This window comes from Phallusia mammillata, chromosome 1 (genome assembly GCF_965637545.1).
Source record: "Phallusia mammillata chromosome 1, kaPhaMamm4.hap1.1, whole genome shotgun sequence".
Lineage (NCBI taxonomy): Eukaryota > Metazoa > Chordata > Ascidiacea > Phlebobranchia > Ascidiidae > Phallusia > Phallusia mammillata.
The window spans coordinates 20,557,596-20,578,364 of record NC_137252.1 but is presented as its reverse complement, the minus strand read 5'-3'; the positions used below and the strand labels follow the sequence as shown (position 1 = coordinate 20,578,364).

Below are 20,769 nucleotides of genomic sequence, written 5' to 3'. Positions count from 1 at the left end.
TGGTAACGGAATAGATTTTTTAACAAAAATGTCGTTCAACTGGTGGTAATGTTAAACAAAAATACTAGTTGTTTCTATCCATAACTTGTATTTTCGCTGACGTTTCGTCCACCAGAACGGTAGGACTTCTTCAGAGCAATGAATGACGAATGCAAGCAACAAGCGAAAGGCGCAAGAACAGCGTGATACCATGAAACATAATTATATTATAACAAAGGCCATCCGAAAAGAGTAGCGTCCGTTGCAAAACGATGAAGCGGCACTAATGTCCGAAATTTGATGGATTGGTCGGGCGTCTTGGGTGGATTCCTTTTCAAACCGTTGGTACATCGAGCTGTCCCCTAGGAGCGATTGAGCCTAAGTTCGTAATGTAGTCTATCCAAATCTGATGTGGCCATATTCTTTTTTGATGGTACCGATATCGACTGCCTTGACATACCTTCTGACCGCTGATAGACTCGCTTCATTATAATCTCTTCTGATAATAGAAAATGCTGTACAGGCGTTTTCGTCCACCAGGTTGCATATTTAACAAAAATGTCGTTTTTTTTTGTGTTAAATATGCAACCTGGTGGACGAAAACGCCTGTACAGGAATAGATTTTATTAGGCAGCTTTTGAATTTTCGACACCTGTGAATTTAGTTTGCCGGCAATTTGACTGTTCTGTGAGCAGTGGATTGACCTCTTGACTGGTGTAATTAATGAAATGTCTGTCAGAGCAAACTTTTTTAGTTCAGTATTAAACACCTATTGTCCAGCACTTTAATCCATGGAAGCAATGGTGATGACTGATGAACTAGCAGTTTAGTTCAGAAATATTAACATGTTAGCACAGAACCAAAAATGTTTGATTGCTAAGTTCAGTCAATCAAGCTCATGAAGACCCAAAGTGTTAAAAAAGATGTACTGAGGAAATGACCAAGGTAAATTTGTGGGGTTTTGCATTTGCTATTGTCAAGTTAGAATTGTATTATCTCTATTGTTATATGTTTAATAGTTAATGTCATGTAAGAAACAACTGTTAAGACACGTCAACAACTCATCATAAATCTAACACCTCTTATGTAACGAATTTGCCACCTTAGTAACAGTGTGTCCTTGTCTCGTGTATATATATTCGACTGTTCGTGCTTTGCGTTTACTCTTGTTTTAATACAACTACGGATTTAAATATGCACAAAACGGACTTCAATTAAGGATTAGATCTAGCAAGTGATCAGCCGCTACATAAATGGTGATACCCCGACGTGACCAGAAATCGCACCCTTCTGATACTTCAACATATTAACCGGTGAATGTGCACTATTTTACTTAATTGTTTTACTTATTTGTTTTGGTTTGGTTGTGATTGTGTGTGTCTTATGCTATCTTAGATTTTAGTATGTCTTACGTTAAGAATTTTATTCCTTTCGCTAAATCGAAGGAACCTAAACTGACTTCTACGCCTAATTTCAATGCCAGTGAATTGAGAACATTTAATGTTGAAACCGCCACTTGTAGTCGTGCTGATCAAGTAGCGGCCACTGCACATAGTGCTGGGTTAAAACTAGTGATGCACCGAAGTTTCGGTTGGCCGAAACATTTCGGCCGAATACGCTGTTTTCTAATGTTTCGGTTTCGGCCCGAACTTTTTTGAAAATTCGGCCGAAACCGAACTTTTCGATTGCATGGAAATAATACCCAAACTTTCATTTTCGCCCAAACGAAACATCTTAAATTAACTATTTGTGGTATCTATAAAATACGAGCCATGTTGTCTGCAAATTGTGTTGTACGAGCCAATTGTCTTGTGTTGTTGTCTGCAAAAGTTTAGTAAAGCTTCCGCATTGTGAAAGTGATTTTGGTTTGTCATAATTGAGTTTACTTGCATCAACAACACAAGATTCAGTTGAAAACGTCCATAAGAAAGGGGGTTTTAGGTTCGGCCTCATGGCCGAATATTCGGTTTCGGCCCGAACCTTTTTAGGCTGGTTCGGTGCATCACTAGTTAAAACCTCAAACGGCCTTTTGCCATGATAGTTCCGATTCAGGGTCATCGTCCCCGCCAATTAGTCAAATACCCGAGAGCAGAACCAATCCTTTAAAAGAGCATTTTCGGTCAGACCCTCTTACTATGACTACCAGAGGTATGTTGCTAGCCAAGCTGAACATACCTAAGTTTTGGCCAGAACGGTGTTCTGTGTGGTTTGCGACAGTTGAGACTATATTTGAAGCAAACAATGTTGTCAGTGAGTTTGAAAGATACACCGCTGTAATTCCGAGGCTTGGTGAAGAACAAATTGCCAAAGTTGGTCATATTATCTTAGACCGCGATTTGGAATTTCCATACACCGCTTTAAAAAGAACCCTTTCAAAATTCTATGAAACAGAAGAGTTAATGCGCTTGAATCAGCTGCTAAGTTCTTCTTCTCCTTGTAACAAGCGACCTAGTGAAATGCTAGCCGAAATGAAAGTGTTGCTGGCAAATTACGGAGAATTAAGCCCGTCAGCAATTGCTTTGTTAAAAAAGTTGTTTTTGGATCGCTTGCACAGGAAGTTAGACTTGTTCTGTCAGCCAGTATCGATCAAGGTCTAGATCGACTTGCGGAAACAGCAGATTCGATAATGATGCTTAATTCACCGCACTTGTTCATTCGCAAACCGACGCCATCATCATCGTCAATTCCGGCGACTAGTTCTGTGTTTGCTCATTCGTCTTCGCTGGTAAACTCGCAAACCTTAGTAAATGACGATTTTGAGAAAAGGCTTTCCAAAATAGCAGATGATATTGATTCAATAAAAACAATACAAACCGTGAACTTAATGAATGGCACCCAACAGACTCGCCAGCAGCCAGTAAGCAAGTCGGAAAACCAACACTTCACATCAATCACATTTTCGTCATCCGCGAAACAACTATCGCCCTCGGTTTAATTACTCTCAGAATAAGGGAAATTATTATCAGCAGAATTCTTCCTTTAGACCGCGGTTCAACAGTTGGCACCAAAATTCTTGGACGCCTAAACAGACTAGCCATCCTCCGCATAAACTATGCTATCATCATGCTACTTATGGCAATGATGCATATAGATCCTCCTTGTGCAATGAGTCCAAAAAACGGATCGCGCCCTGGTCAAGGTCGGTAAAGTGTCAGGGCATCAGATCAAATCAGACTAAAAAGACATTTTCAGTAACCGACAGAATCCGAAATTTATCTTTTCTTATTGATTGTGGAAGTGATGTTAGTATTGTTCCTTTGTGGTTTGCACGAAGATTTTCTCGTTCTAAACCTCTACGGTTAGTCAGTGCCTCTGGTACGTTTATCAAATCTTTTGGTGAAATAACCATAAAGATTGACATAGCTTTGGAAAAGAAATTCGTTTGGACGTTTTTGGTTTGTGATGTTCCTAAAGCTATAATAGGCGCTGATTTCCTGGAAAACTTTGATTTGTTGATCGACACCCGCAGAAAACAGCTGATCTCGCCGAGCGTCAACCGCTGCTCAGAAAAGACTGTGAAGTTGCATAGATCGAAGACATTCAGTAAGAGAAAAAAGCCTAAATCATTTGAACAGTTGTCAGTATGTGCAATTTCTAATGAAGGTGTGAAAGAAAGCATTGGGAGAAAAGACAAAGATGATAATGTTGCTGCTGATTTCGGTGTAAAATTCGCACGTGAGAAACGCGTTAAAGTTGACAAAGCACAAAAAGGTGCGAAACCGAACCAATTTGCGCAGCGATTTTCCTTCTTTAACTTCAAACTTCTCGCCCAAAGTTCCAGTCAAACATGATGTTAAACATAGAATTGAAACAGAAGGATATCCTGTGTCTTGTCATCCGCGTAGACTTTCACCTGAAATGATGGTTGCAGCTAAAGAAAAGTTTAACGAGTTATTAGATAAGGGGATAATCGAACCAAGCAATAGTTGTTGGTCTTCTCCTTTACACAGGGCTAAAAAGAAGGATGGAACTTATCGCTGTGTTGGTGATTATCGTCGTCTCAACCTAATTACAATCAAAGACAGATATTCCATGCCATATTTGCATGACTTCTGCAATATATTATTTGGACGAAAGATATTCAGTACAATAGATTTGTTGTCAGCTTATCACCAAATTCCGATGCACCCAGATTCAATCAAAAAGACAACTATTGCGACGCCTTTTGGTAACTTTGCGTACAAGAGAATGAGTTTTGGTTTGTGTAATGCTGGACAAACATTTCAGAGGTTTATCAATCAAGTTGTTCGTGGATTTGAAGATTTTTGTTTTGCATACATGGATGATCTATTAATTGCCAGTAGGGACGAAAAAGAACACTGCAAACATTTGAAGCAGATTTTTCAGAGACTAACAGAACACGGATTGCTAATCAACGAAAAGAAGAGTGTTTTTGGACAACAAGAAGTCATTTTCTTAGGACATCGTTTATCAACGTCTGGAATAACCCCCATCAAGGATCGAGTACGAATTATAAGAGAATTTCCTCAACCAACTACTGCAAATGAACTTCGTAGATTCCTTGGTATGAACAACTTTTATCGGAAATTTGTTCCTCATGCTGCAGATAGCTTACGGCATTTAAATGTCATGCTGACAGGAATAATAAAGAAAAATCAACGTCTAGAGTGGTCGCCTGAATCAATAACAGCTTTCGAAGACCTAAAAACTAAGTTAAGTGATAAAACGATGTTAACATACCCAAAAATTGATGGTAAACTTTATCTTGTGTGCGATAGCAGCGGATTTGCTCTTGGTGCATGTTTAAATCAATTCGAAGAAGGACAGTGGAAGCCTTTGGCATTCTATTCCAAACCACTTTCATCGGCTTAAAAACGGTACTCAACATTCGATCGCGAATTGCTTGCGATTTATAGAGCTATTCGATACTTCAAGTACATTTTACAGGGACGAACGTTTAATGTGGTGACTGATCACAAACCGCTAGTCAAATCATTTCAATCAGCTAACGATCACCATTCACCCCGTCAAACCCGTCACTTTGACTATATAGCCCAATTTACTGACAAAATAGAATATTTGACCGGATTTCAGAATGTTGTAGCAGATTTGTTGTCAAGAATTGAGGTTAATTCTATTTCCTTACCATCAGAAGTATTTACTCTGGATCAATTGTCAGATGAACAAGAAGACGAGACATTTCTTGCTGAACTATCAGATAGGTATGTGTCTTTGAAACTTGTTAGGCGAATGCTGCCAGATTCAGACAAATCACTCCTTGGTGATATTTCGACCGGAATCTTTAGACCAATTGTTCCTCAATCTTATCGTAAGAAAGTTTTTGAAGCTTTGCATGGACTGTCTCATCCAGGAATAAAAGCCACTAAAAAACTAATAGGAGATCGTTTTCTGTGGCATGGTATGAGAACCGATATTTTGCAATGGTGTAGGTCATGCATTGCCTGTCAGAAATCAAAGGTTACCATTCACAACAGAGCACCCCTCGGACGCTATTTGGCACCTCATGGTCGATTTACTGATATCAGTGTTGATATAGTTGGCCCTTTGCCGATATGTGAAGAATACTCTTATTTACTAACGTGCGTTTGTCGTTGGACTCGATGGTTTGAAGCTATACCGTTGAAAGAAATTACTGCTGCAAATTGTGCCAACGCTTTCTTGTTACACTGGGTATCTCGTTTTGGTTGTCCTCTGCGTATTACTACCGACAGAGGCGCCCAGTTTACTTCTTCTTTATGGTCAGATCTTTGTGAGTTTTTAGGTGCAAAACTTTGTCAAACTACAGCGTACCACCCAGCTAGTAACGGATATATTGAAAGACAACATAGATCATTAAAATCTGCACTTCGAGCACATGAATATCCAAACAATTGGTACTCAAACCTAAGTCTCATACTTTTAAGTCTTAGATCCACAATCAAATCCGATATAGATTGTAGTCCTGCTGAACTAGTCTATGGGAAAACATTGAGGTTACCCTGCGAATTCTTTGAAGAAATAGAGCTATCTTCTTCTTCTTTTATATCGACTATCCGATTCTCTCCTATATGCGCATTATGACGGTCCTTTCAAAGTCCTAGAACGACACGATAAATACTTTGTGCTAGCTATGAATGGACGCACTAACTCTGTGACTGTAGATCGCATTAAAACTTGTTATTTGCCAAATTCTGAACAACCTCAACTAGAAGTTAGTGATTCACCAGTAACAGATGTTCCTATTTCCACAGAAGAAGAAAGAATAACACCTCAGTCAGTTTTAAATTCAGTTGTTGACTCCATCGGAAACGATATCCTTGAAGCTGCAGAAGAATTTCAAGCACCAATATCAGAAGAAGATCCACAGGAATTCAGAACAAGAAGAGGAAGAATCATTAGAAAACCTGCACGATTTAGAGACTAAATCATGAATTTACTCTTTGTATTTACGATTGCTTTTGCACCATTTGTTCTTGCCAAACCTAGGTCTTTTCAGTTATGTCATGATTCACTATCAAAAGGCGAATATTACATACCTAAACCTATGGCTTGCAAGAAAAACACTATAGCACCTCAAAAGGGCAACCGTTTGGTAAAAGTCTTTAACCCATCAAGAGATCAAATTCCAATCGAAGTACATATGTGTCAAATGTACAAAACGAGTTATGAGTCTCATTTTTATTTCTTTGGAGGGAAGTTTCACACGAAAAGTACAGTCTCCTCTCCAGCACCCACGGCCGGGACATGTGAAGAGTGGCACCGCACACAGAATGCGCCTCTCGTTGGCAGACTTATTGAAAGAAGTGATACCTTGTGGTCCACGATGAATAAGGTGAACGTAGAATACAAATGGCCAACAAAGAATGTAGGGTTCGTAAACAATGCTGTTTTAACCAAATCTACGATATACTACGACCCTGTAAACAAGCGAATGAAGAGTGCGTTGGGAATATTGTCTAACTGCAACGTACATAAAGGTTTTTGCACAGTTGGAACACGCACGTTTATATGGTCGGTTCCCAAAAATGTTGATTGCGCTACGACAACTCCCATGGGTATTCATCAAATGATTGCACATCATGAAGCAGATACAGGGAAACTATACCGTCTGGAAATTCCTTCTTTGGGACTTAGTATCCATCAACAGCTTCAATGCTCCCAACAAGTTACTGCTTGTTATTCCCAAAAAGCTATTTGTACGGGCGGAATAATATTAGTTCCAATGAATTGTACAGAAGAAAGTCTAACCTTCCGACTTCATACTAAGAAACCGAACAATTCTAGATACGTCGGTCTTTTTATCAATGAAGCCACGGATGCTATACAAGACAGTATCGAGAACATGACTAGCTACATACATTATGTGGAGTGTCAAATACAGTCTCTACTTACAACTGTATATGCTTTATTGTCACGCCAATATCCAGGCGAAATACTCAGTCAAGTTTTAGGTGGACAACGCGCTGCTGTAACAGTTGCAGATTTAATGACTGAAATCACGTGCGAAACAATTAACGGCACGATTATTCATAATGTTCAGTATGGAGACTTTTATGCGACAAGACCTCTGATAGAGTATACAAATTCCAGAGGCAACAGATCTATCGGACAGCTTTACCGCGATGGATTTGTTTATCCGAATGTAAAATTCGTTGAAAATTACGTCCCTGGCCGGGTATTTTCTTTCGAAGTTGACGATTCATTTTTGGTGTACGATAACTACACTTTAACTTATGTTGACTCCAAAGTACATTATATAACTCCAACGTTGACTCCTGTACACGAAAAAAAAAAAAACGAAAAAGAGCCTTTGGACTTCCAATCATTTTTAGATGATTTTCCTAAATCAAATAACGGATTCGAAGATTTGACGAGCATGCTGATGACTCTTACAGAAGCCAAATTGACTCATGACAAGCTTACGCAGTATATCCAGTCTAACACAGAACCTACTGTAGAAGTGGATTCATCATTTTTGACAGACAAGTTGGAAGCTGCGACAAAGAACATATTTCTGCATGTGATAAGTTCAATCACATCACCCTTTCTCAGCTTTGTCTTTATGATTGCTCTGTTTTTGGCCTGTTTCTGGGATGTGGCACTGACTGGTTGGGCAATTAAATATTTTGAAATTTTGGCTGTTGACGTTTTTAAGACAAGCGTCGTAACCAAATTTTCTGATTCGGTGGGTGATGATAAGGGACTTGATTTAGATAACCCTGCAATAAATAACACTGGCCAACACAATTTTTGGTGTCTTTAATGTTAAAACTGATATTGACTAATTTTGGGGTGCTGATTTCAAATATCATTACGGTTTTCTTTAATCAGATCAACTTTTTAAGTTATTTACAAAATCAAAATTTATGACCACATTGATTCAATGACTTGAAAATCATGCTTTTATGTGTTTGTTAAAATTTTGTTACATTATACACATTAATTTCCTACAGTCCAGTCAGTTTTATAGCATGAATATGCGTTCTATGCTTATGCTCTGTCTAAAAATGGTTGGTGCAGGCTAGTGGTAACTTTAAACTAACTTATACGTGTTTTATGGAGTGATTTTCAGACTAGTAAAGCAAGGTGGTAAAACTAAAATTAATAGTGGCTAGGTCATCTATAAGGTGTTGCATTAATTACCAAGATGTTTTATGCTACATTACTGCTGAATACCCCTACAACAACTAAAAAGAACAAAAAAAAAGATCTGTATCAAATGTGCATATCTTGCACACTTCGATGTGGCTTTAGGGGTTTAGGACAAGCAATGGGCTCCACTTACCTAATGTTGACTGGAATATTGCAGTAATGGACAAAAACAGTAGAGAGGGACTGAAATTATTAGAAAGAGTACATAACTAAGTTATAAAGCGGTCTGAAAAATTCGGTACGAAAATGAGTATAAAGCTACACTTCCCTTAAAACGTAGGGGATATAAATGATGAGAATTAAGCTGAAAGGTTCCAACAGGATATCAGTAAAACGAAACGTGTCAGGGAAGAGGGAATAATGTGGTCCTGGCTAACTGCTGTTGACGGGACGATATTGCTGCCAGTCAGTTCCGAAAGTTACCAAAGTACATGTGTAGGCCTATACCTAATAACTTAAAAATTTTAAACATTTTTTTGTTTTTTTGTGCGTTGAATTTTGTTTGTTAGGAGTGTCCACCTGTTACATTTAAAATTAAATTCGAAATTTTGTTCTTGCAACAACGTTAATTCCAAATAAAATACTCAAAACCAGTTTCACTACAGTGTATACATATAAATTGTTTTTCAAACGTAGATGTACCATAACAGGAAAACTAGACGTGATACAGATAAACCGATTGCATTTTTGAAATCAGGGCACTAGAATTAGTCAAAATCAGTTAAAACATTACAGACACCAGAAAAAAAAATTTTTTTTGTTGCCCAGTGTAATCGGAACGATTCTGATAAGATTTATCCTAGATTAGAGGCCACTACTTGATCGAACATTTGATTTCGTTGTAAACTGTTGCATGATTATATAAGTTACATACAAATAGTTATTATTATTTTTTGCATGTTTATCTTAATTTGTCATTTACATTTTGTTGACTAAGTTAAATTACTGCACATGCACATTGGAGAAAATTTGATCATTACTACGTTTCGGATTCTCGTTTTCGTCACTTGATCAAACACTCCAGTTTCCACGGCGAAAAGAAAGAAACTGAACGAATGTTCGATGAAACAAAACGGACATCAAGTTGATCGAAAATTTTTCGAACGAACACAAACTCTACAACAATGTTCGGCAACGTGGAAAACAAAACAACTATCAATAGAGAACACAAAAGTTCTCCAAAAGACAATGACATATAATAGAAGAAAAGAAGACAGGAAAATTGAAGGAAAAGACTCAAGAAATAAACAATCATGTGCTGAACAATTTTAACAAGAAAAACATTTATTAGGGGGGGTACCTGTGTGGGGTTTTGCATTTGCTATTGTCAAGTTAGAATTGTATTATCTCTATTGTTATATGTTTAATAGTTAATGTCATGTAAGAAACAACTGTTAAGACACGTCAACAACTCATCATAAATCTAACACCTCTTATGTAACGAATTTGCCACCTTAGTAACAGTGTGTCCTTGTCTCGTGTATATATATTCGACCTGTTCGTGCTTTGCGTTTACTCTTGTTTTAATACAAAGTAACTACGGATTTAAATATGCACAAAACGGACTTCAATTAAGGATTAGATCTAGCAAGTGATCAGCCGCTACAAATTTACAATTACCCTTTTCAATAATTTGGTACTGCTGAAGCAGCCAGGCATAATTTTCATAATTATTCTGTGTGCAGAAACTGCTAGCATTTTCAAGGCCCATTGTGGTGGAAGAATTTAGAAGAAACTTCAACACCTTGGCCTATACCTGAACAACCATTCTACACCACAATTGCAAACATATCAGGCCCTCAAGAGAAACACATTTATCTTTTCGAGGATGTGGAAACCCACATACAAAAGAATGACAAAACCTACTCAAAGCTCTGCCAAGTTTTATTTCTTCATGGAACATAAACAGACTTTCATGAGAGTGTGATATGTGAAACTGTTTTGTACTTATTCATTTATTCACCATATTGATAAATGTGACCAAAATATCTTTTACTCAATGAAGGAAAATAAACCTTAACAGATAATTTAATTAAAATAAGAACTAAACAAATGTTCCAACAATTATTAGGTATGTAGCTAAACTGAAAAATTGATCTTACCAAGCATTGTCTACATTTGTACATATTAAAGCATGCCAAACAACAGTGAATCAGTTGAATTTTATTGCATATTCTTTTCGGCATTTTGCTTTTCATTAGATAATAAAACTTGTTTTCGGCATATTTATTGTAATTTTGTAAACACAGCAAAGTTGTGTACACTACAAATATAATGAAATGTACAAGTAAACCCTCCTCTCTCTCAAGCAAGTGTGAAATGAGACAGGTGAATCAATTTCCAGGGATTGTAAAGAATACCACATGCAAAATGACTTCATCAAGGTGCTCTTCTACTTGCCTCTTAACCTGTAAGCACCAAGTATGGTTAAGAACACAGTGTGTACAAAATTAAAACAAACACTTGTCAATTTGATTACCTTTTTAAGATCCAACAATTCCCCTGTTTCCTTTTGCTTATACATTTCATTTTTTCAAGTACCTCCACACACTGTTTGCAGCGAATTCCAGCTGCTTATACATTATGCACTACCAATGTTTTTAAAATAGTTACAACTGACAAAAAATGTTGCTAAACTGTGGTGAACTGATTATTTTTGCACATAAAATTAAAACCAAGAACTTGAAACCGGCAATCTTTCCCGCCACTCGTCACACTTGGACAAACTTTTGGACATGGAAACGCATGCGCTTTTGGGCCATTCGCGAAACACTCAATATGTCAAGCACATTGACCCAGTTTTCTTAGCAACAAATGTCGTTGACGCCAACTGCACTGTCGGTGTGAAGGGCCAACGTCGCGCCAAACGTTACGCGCAAAATCCGCCAACAACCGCCGGCGCTGACATCGCTAGCCGTCAACCGCGTCTGTTGTGCAGAGCCCTTTACAATGCGTGTTTGTGCATAACTTATAATTAAAACATTTAAAATACTTTAGTCATTCTTGACAAAAAATACCTAATTTCTAATTTGAAACTTGTATTCTTATGCTTTACCTGTCTTCTTCTTCCTTGCACTGATATCTCAGCCACCTTAAAATGTTTCCACCAAGATACTTTATGATCTTTTATCTTCTTCTGTATTCTCTGGTATAATTGTTTTCTTCTGTTTTGAATGATCCCAAATTTTCATAACTTTTGAAAATACTTTGGACAATAAAAGCTTTAGATCTGCATTTTTGAAAACCTGCAATCGAAATCAAGGTTTAAACCTGCAACAAACAAGTGAAATTGTTGCACACCTACTTTTTCTATTCCTTGCGATAGATATGTTGTCTTTGTTTCAAATGGGTGCTGAAGTAGCTTAGAATATTCAAGAAGTACCTTCGTTTTGTCATTTATTTTTGCAAACTGGACTATTTTAATACTTCAAACATAAGTTTTGAGCACTGAACAATTAAGTGGGCGGGGTATTTCAGTTTTTCGAGTTCGGACACAAAATGTTCAGTGACGTTTATTTGTTCTTCCTTTGTTTTAGTTGGTTGAGGAGATTCCATACTTTCTTCCATTGCAGATTCATCCAACTGTGAAATAACTTGTTGGCAGAACCAGTAAAGAGAAAAGCACATTATGTAAAAAAAGCTTATACTAACAGAGTCGAGCAAACTGTCAACGTCTTCACTATACAACATATCTAAGTCCATCTTGGGCTTTTTTTTCCATTGACCACAAGTGGAACTCATATTAAAGTTTTAAAAATATCTTATTTGATACCTGTAATCAATATGAAACATTGCCAATGTTGTTTAAAACAAAACAGTTAATAATATAAATTGAGAAATGCAACATAAACAAAAATATAATGAAAAGATAAAACAAATAAAAAATTTGTGTGCTTCCACGTTTGATCCAGGTACTGACTTCCTCAGACAAGTAATTGCTCTTGCTTTATAACCAAACATGCTGACTGTTGGTGCATCATTAAACCTTCCCTTTTGACGCTGCTGGCTAAAGTAGCCCTCAAGGGGATCCTGATTTATTCTTCTAGTTGCAATATATTCTGCACCTGTTTGAAGAATATCTGTGACAAGATTGACCATGGACTTTGTTGTCATCTGTAATCCATTGTGCGTTGCTGGACTGAGAAGCATTTTTGATTTATCTGCGTTTTTGTCAGGATTGTGTTGCACTGTTTCTTTCCACTGCTGAAGGTAATTTGAAAAGTCTCCACTTAACCAGTTTAACCTGCTTTCTGATTGTTCATCCTGTCTGTAAGGTTTTATGTTTGGCTTTGCTTTTCGGTGCCAATCTCTTAGTCCTGTGTTCATGTGGTCAAACCAATCATCCATTAACAAAACAAATTCACCTAACTTTTTTTGACCTGTCTGGATAAGTTCCAATCCTACAGTACGTGAAAGGGTTTGGGCTGCTATATTTACTTTCATTTTTTCCCATGCTGTTGGGTTGATATGTTTTGGCAATAGCTTTGGGAAAAAGCGAAGATCACCTATTAAAATAGGGTTTTAGGCAAACTTTATGACAATTGAAATTAATGTATGTTTACCAAGTTTTAAATCCTTTTCAATGAGATCTCGAATTGGTCCCCAAGAAATATTTTATATGGATTTTTTACACAATAATTTTTACACTTCTCCACCAACTATTAACCTCGTATAAATAAAGCCAAAACATGATTGGCCACTTTCTCTATTGACCCGTTTCCATAATCTGCATACCCTATCACCTTATTTGTGTTTGTATTGTAAATAATGTCCTCTACTTGAGAAAAGTGACAGTTTAATTTTAACCAGCTTTTTTCAGAATTAAGTATTTTGATATTGTGTCGATTAGATTGGCCACAGCAATGCTTACATGCATTCTGCTGTTGCCTTCTAGACGTTGAAGGCTGTTGCAGCTGTTATAAAATAAAATATGTTGCCACTTCCTAACAAACATGCCAAACTAAATGTTTACCGTTTATTTTCTGCAATAAGTGAAATCTTCAGTCTTTCTACACTACATCGACGCATTCCTTTTCAGGACTGAACTGTTTTTTTAATTGTTTCCATTCTTTCCATGGCCCTTGCCTCATTGAGCTTAAGGTTTAAACATCTTTTGTTTTCACAGCAATATTGCAGTTATGTGCCATGAACCTATGTCAGAATATTAGTTAAATGTTTAAATATTTGTGTATTACAGAAGGAAATGGTAAAAATATTTTGTTTTGTAGATTACCTTACCTGTTGACAGCTTCTGGAAATTGCCCAAAACTTTGTTTATACTTGATAACTGAAACCCACTCTGAAGGTTTAGTTCAGTGGTTCTTAACCTTTTTGGTGCGGTTTCCCATCAAAGTAAATTACCAAGTTCAAATTTCCCCTCTGTTATTTTTATAATAATGTTTTGTTCCAAACATTAACAAAAAAAATATTCTTTAATCGAAATAATTTTGTGAAGCGATTTGGTCGGGACCTTAAAGATATACTGCGATTTTATTTAGTTTGATTAGTGACTTCTTGAGAAAGTAATATCGTGTGGAATTTTGAAAAATCTCAGGTGCTTGCATCACAATCAACAGATCAAATGCATTTATTCGTGAACAATAACAAAGTCATTGATACTTTTAGTAATGTCTGTGACGTAACAAACGATGTTTGGATTTTTATGCGCCTTGCAAAACTAGATGTAGTTAATCTCACATGTTGTTGCGGAAAATATTGCATTAAATTAACTTTCAATGGTTAATTTCAACCCACGGGCCCGAGTTTGGTGACTTCTAATTCACATAATTTCCCTCTAAAACCATTAAATTTCCCACTAGTGGGAAATTTCCCACCGGTTAAGAACCACTGGTTTAGTTAGAAACTTCTTTATATCCGGGACACAAGCAATATGTTTCAAAGGACTTGAAAAGATTTTGAATATTGATGGCATTTGGACCTGTGAGTGTATTTAAATAAAAATCTTCGTTGGTTGGAAGACGAATTCCTTCAATAAAGCAAAGAAACTGGAGATCTTCATTAACAACAATTTGTTACTGCTGGGGACTTCCATAAAAACAGTTGTTTGACAGGTTCCACTTCAGAAAGAACAGTACAGATTGATCATTCATTAATTATGCTTTTTTTAAATTCCCAATAATTTTTTTTTCACCAGATCCAAAGGCTGACTCTAAATTTTCAAGTGATTCATTATGGATGTTTTTTTGGGTGACTTATGTTTTTTAATGATTCTTCTGGAAGAAATTGATTTAGTGAAGCATTTTTGTGGTAAATTTTGGGATGGTAGTCTACCAAACTTGATCCATTTTCGTTTTGTTGTTGATTGTATGTCATCTTTATTGAAATGTGAACTACAGATAAATGCTTTGCCTTGCTTAATTCTGTACTTGAACTTGTTACTGGGATCGCGATAATAGAACACAACTTTTAAATTTTTTTTAGCCCAAACCAACTTACATTGTGCACTGCAAGAAACTTTTAATATTGGAGTACTTGCTTAGTCAAATAGCTTTATGCGACATATACGGTTTGAAACACACAACTTATGACATATAGTTTAAAATAAAACTTCTTTGCTTCGTTTTTTATGAGTTAAATGCTGACCAAGCAAAAAAACGCAAATAAAACCCATCGATAGCGCCTTTTCTCAATACCGATTCCTTTGTCGCCTGCAAAAGTGCCACACTACCGCTAGGTGGCGTAGCTTCCCACTTTTAATGTATGTGCGCTTTCAGACTAGGGTACCGTATTAACTCGATTGTAAGCCGCATGTTGAGGTGTTAAAAAAATAATGTAAGCCGCACGCTGGAATTTTAGATACGATTGTTTCTTAATACATCTTTCTGTTGTTATATCGGTATAAATATTTGCCCATATCTGCTAGTTACGTTCATAGGCGCCGAGTTTTACAAAAATGCAAGGTGGCGAACGTCAAATATGACGTCACTAATGAGTGCAATCACAAGAACTCAAAGCCCAACAAACTTCCCACAGAACGCAAAGTTCGTCATAATTTAGAAAAAACGATATGTTTGAAATAATATTTAGTTGACAACTGCAACACGTTGCTGTAACGTTTGTCATTGGTTTAGCTCAGGGGCGTGCAACTGTTTATCGCAGTGGGCCACAACTTACACTTAAAATAATGCTGGGGGCCAGACAATAAAGCAACACATACATTTTTAAACAGCTTATTGAATAGCAAAGCGCACGGACACAATCAAGTTACTCTTTCAGTACTTTTTAATCAATAGGATATCTGCTAACCTTTTCGTTGAATAAATGTCAAAATTTTTACTGCACCTATAAATCATGTTGCTGAATTATTGCTAGAAAGGCAGTTCTGTCATAATGCACACTATGATGCAACAATGGGAATATTTCGTCACAGTGTATAAAACCTTATCACGGTGTGACGTTGTACAAAGTCAAAAATACCAGTGATTGTGTACAAATAGCAACATTCCATGCTCTAACAGTAAAATGTATACATAATTAATAGAGTACTTTGTATTCTGCGCGGGCCACGAAAATAGGTGCCGCGGGCCGGACACTGGCCCGCGGGCCGTATGTTGCACGCCCCTGGTTTAGCTCATCAAGTTGTTGCTTTATATCCGTAGATAATAATTTATTACAACACATTCGCATTGTTTACAATAATGGCTAAACATTCACTGGCAGACAATTGTGTGTTTGACGTTATAAACAAGGCACTAACATGAAAATGTTGCAATTTTAAGCCACGTTTTGTGGTTATTTTGCCAGTAAGCTTGTTTAAAAGCAAATCCTTATTTACTTCAAATTTGGCGAAATGTCGTAGAATACCGCTACAAACAAACCAAAATATCCGCGGTGGCCGCCACCGTGCGTTAAAAACCCAAGGTGGCGGCGCCACCCCGCCACCGCCTACTCGGCGCCTATGGTTACGTTGATAACTGTACTCAACAGAACGTATATCGACGTATAATCTGTACACGCATACATGTTTTGAACCCCTAATAATTTAAAATGTTGGAGTGTAGAAATAATTTCGGTATAAAATTAAAATATAAGCCGCCCTCGACTGTAAGCCGCCCTCGATTATAAGCCGCACAAATGGCAGCTAAAAAACAATATAAGCCGCGGCTTACAATCGAGTAAATACGGTATGTAAAGACTATGGTGTTATTTACCCTGATGAAGACGACCTATATAGGACGTCGAAACGTCGGAATAAAATTACATTTGCCAGAAGAGCTCTACAAATCTGCAGTTGTGTTTTTATCAAGTCTTCTTTCACGGACCTGTCAAAGTAACCACGAAAAGAAAAAGAACATGTGCTGCTAAGAATTTAAGTGCAATCCTTAATCATCCAGTCTCGTCTAGCGCTGTAAGAACTACCTTTGAACTTTCACCCAGTCCCGTCTTTTAGTGACGTCTAACAAGCGCTTTTCCGTAGTCCCCTCTAACGCTATAAGAACTGCCTGTGAACTTTCACCCAGTCGCGTCTTTTAGTCGTGTCTGACTGTCGCGTACTAGGGGTGACACTAAAACGCTGAATGGGCGGAAGATGGCGGGGCGTCGTGAAAAACGCTGAAAATCGGGTTAAATTGCTGACGGTTAGTGCTATTAAGGTTGGGATAAGGTTTTTATAATAGAAAATCATTAAAAATAAGTCCCCCGGATATCTTCCGTGACCGAGGGAAACATTCAGCGGCCGAGGGAGACTTCCCGCCCAAGCATTTGAGCTGAATGTTAGGAAACAGCTGAATAAGTTTTAGGCAGGGACATTTTTTGATTCCTATACTATTATGAAACCTATATCAACCCTAATAGCACTAACCGTCAGCAATTTACCCGATATTTAGCGGTTTCCGCGACGTCCCGCCCATTCAGCGTTTTAGGGTCACCCCGTACTAGTATGCAATTAGACACACAAGTGCGACGTGCGTAACTTTTCTCAAGGTCAGCGTTTAGAGATAACCAAAAATAGTTCTTTCCAGTTCAACTGTATTCATAGAATAACTCACCACGCCCAAAACGTGTTGCAATACCTACCACACAAACGCATTGTTACGACAGACACTTATGACGTCATATAGCATTGCACAACCTTGGGTTTACTGCTGGTTGTGACCAGGGAGTCGAACCGGAACTGAACCCGAACCCGCGAACCGGTTTGAGCGGTTAATTTCTGTAAACCCGAACCGAACCCGAACCGCTAATTACGATTTTTTGAAAACCCGAACTGGAGTTGAACCCTATATTTTGTTTGGCGTTGGACCCGAACCGGAACCGAACCACTAAAAAATGCGGTCTTTTTTAAATTTGTGATTTTTTTTCAAAACAGCGCACTGAAAAATACGCAAGATAACACTTATAGGGCGTGTCAAAATTAACAGTGCTCGGGCAAAATTTTTTGGGAGTTTGATTAGGCCAGGGTGATGATGGGTGGAATTGAATTAAAACAAATAAAAATTTGAACCGGTTTAAAAACCGCAAACCGGTTCGGACCGGATAATTTGCCCGAACCGGAACAAAACCCGAACCCGAAAATATACATTTTTAAAAACCTGAACCGAATCCGAACCGTTAAAAACAAAACCAAGTGAACCCGAACCGAACCTGAACCCGTATGACAAGCAGTTCGACTCCCTGGTTGTGACACTACCCCCTATTTAAGCAAAATCTATGATTTTTGCAACAAATAAATCACAACGCTGAGATAACGAAGTAAAACGACAAAAACAACTTAGTAAATGCGACTTAAGTAGTCGGCGCCAACATTGTCACACCCTTTGATACTTTCATATGTAATACGATAATTTTGAAGCGACATCGCCCACCGCATTACTCGGTCATTCGTATATCGTGCCGACGTTAAATACACAAGAGGCTGGTGATCAGTTTGTGCGTATCCTATGGACGGCAACACGAGAAAACATTAGTATTAACTTTCTGTGCAGGCTTCTATTTAGTTGACTATATTGGGCTACGGTCACTACTCTCACTACACCCTTGAAACAATAATCACATATATCAGGGGTTGCCAACTTTTACCACTCTAAAAACCATTCGGACCAATTTAACACAGAAAAACAAACAAAACAATGGGATCCACAAAGACCTTTTTAAATTTGAAATAAAATGCCACTGTAAAAACGTTTTTATGTCTCACGAAATTCCACTTTTTGTTGCTAGTTAGTTTCTTGCATATTAGGTACACTTGGGGAACCATTTTCGTCAGCAGTGAAAGCAAATGAAACTTCCACGTTGCTATGTTTTCTTCAGATTTTCATTTCCGTATTTAACGCGTATTGTTAGACAAGTAGTAACAAACAGGTATTGTCACGCGCGCATACACACACTACAAAATTAAACAGAATCTTGTGTGTCTACCTGTGCGCCGCCAGTTTACCTTTTTACGTTCCATATGTACGCCGTTGTTGCTAACTACCAGAAACTTTCTCCGTTTGTACAATAATGTTATGAAACATATTTATATGTTCATAAATTCCGGACTTTTAGGTACATTTTAACATTTCTCCCTGACGGAGATTAAAACACTTGTCAGGTAAAATCCTGACGTATGGCAACCCTACTATTGTTGTAAAGTGATTTTACGTCGGGTGCCACTCAGTACGCTACATTTTATCAGCAAATGATTTTTTTATGCACAAACCTTGATAATTTGGACATTTTTTGAGAATTTGGACAATTTATGTTACGGTATTCTTTGAAAATGCATAAAAACATGATCGGATATCTATGTTTCGGTCGTCTTACTGTTGTTTATGATCCAACAATTACTTTGGGGTGCGCTGAAAAGCAGCTGCAGACTTCTTTTTTCGAATTTTGATGACGGATGGACATCATTGGTTTAAAGCATGGAATGTCACTGCGTGAAGAAAGAAAACTCTAAAAAATGGTTAACTTATCTGACCCTTTTTCTTTATTGTGGTAAAACATAAACTAGCGATGCAAAATATATCGAAATATTAATTTGATGACTATTTTGTTTTTGTAGTGAAAGGCGGAAGTTCATCATTTGCTAATGGTTAGTAATAAAAAAATTACTTATATTTTAATTGCCAAATTTTAGTCTGTTTATCCTACATCCAATAAACAGGTGGTAAAAACTTATTAAACTGTTTTAGTGCTATCTTTGGAAGTAAAACGGATCGTTTAGTATTTTTTTATAATAAGCATGAGCACAGTCTTGATGAAAGGTGGGTACAATTGAGTAAAGCATTGCATGTGAAGGCCTGCCAGTTGGTAAGTGAAACATTTTTTTGCGGTTTTCTGTTTCTGTACGATATTATTGCAACATTATAAGGTAGAATTTCTGTTTTTTTGCAGAAGCAAAATTTGAGACAGTTTATGAATTGTTTTTTAGATACTCTTATTTGGAATGATAGTGAAAAACATTTTTCAACTATGTTGGAAGGGCTTGAAAACTTACCAGGTATATGAACATGAATACAACTTTTTTTGTTGACCTGTGGTGATCTGAGTTTGGCCACACTTAGATTTCACTTCTGTTTCATTGCAGTGTTGTCAGGGTGGTATTTTCTACACAAATGGACTGGTTTCAGCAATAAGCTGTGGGTTGAGTGTGGCAGCTGCATGCACGATTTAGTTTTTCAAACAATTTTTGCATGCTATCTTTTTTTTGGGGAGGTGGGTGGGGGACACTGACATTGGTCTTGCACGCAAACTTCGTGCACACGCGCATGCGTGACAAATTGGTCTTGCACGCCCTAGATCTCGTCAGGAACTGCCATGTTCCACAGACTGGGGTTGGTTTAACATTTTGTTTGCTGCAGGGCTTTGATTCATCTCCTTTTTGGCCTTGTTTGACCCAGTGGTTCACCAACAGTCCCCAGAACGTCTAATTTTTACAAAGGCCAAACCTGCAGAAGTACATAATCCAGGAGTCTCATACTTGGCTGGTTGGGGCAGAGTCTCATACTTGGCTGGTTGGGGCAATGCATAGTGTTTTACAGCATTGTGTAAATTAGTTAGATTCACTGATATTTTATCCAGACTATTTAAAATCAACAGAAAAATTTGACTTTCTCACACCTAATGGAAAGTTTTGCCAAACTAATTATGGTCTCCCTCCCTAATTATGGGTCCCCTTCCTTTTTATTTTCTTTTTTCTCCCTTTAAGTTTGTTCCATTTTGGCATGAAATCTT

At 37.5% G+C, this 20,769-nt stretch overlaps 2 protein-coding genes across 6 annotated transcripts in view; both read left to right on the top strand.

Moving 5' to 3' along the window:
* Positions 1-936: 936 nt before the first annotated feature.
* On the top strand, positions 937-10,815 carry LOC145230158 (uncharacterized). 5 transcript variants are annotated; one of them, XM_080095548.1, is made up of 3 exons: positions 937-1,292; positions 5,093-5,162; positions 6,192-10,142. In XM_080095548.1, exon 3 carries the CDS (start codon positions 6,368-6,370, stop codon positions 8,201-8,203), a length of 1,836 nt encoding a protein of 611 aa, XP_079951674.1. In that variant the 5' UTR covers positions 937-1,292; positions 5,093-5,162; positions 6,192-6,367; the 3' UTR covers positions 8,204-10,142. The 5 variants fall into 5 exon arrangements, 4 of the variants coding, with proteins under 4 accessions (XP_079951674.1, XP_079951688.1, XP_079951666.1 ...); XM_080095556.1 differs by lacking the exon at positions 937-1,292 and adding an exon at positions 4,439-4,504; XR_013860578.1 differs by lacking the exons at positions 5,093-5,162; positions 6,192-10,142 and adding an exon at positions 10,278-10,815.
* Positions 10,816-19,380: 8,565 nt separating this feature from the next.
* Positions 19,381-20,769, top strand: part of LOC145208887 (uncharacterized) — a 73,099-nt gene continuing 71,710 nt past the window's right edge. The window contains exons 1-3 of the mRNA XM_080079135.1: positions 19,381-19,530; positions 19,598-19,627; positions 19,967-20,035. Coding sequence (XP_079935261.1) covers positions 19,458-19,530; positions 19,598-19,627; positions 19,967-20,035 — 172 coding nt within the window. The 5' untranslated portion in view covers positions 19,381-19,457. The remainder of the gene's footprint in view (positions 19,531-19,597; positions 19,628-19,966; positions 20,036-20,769) is intronic.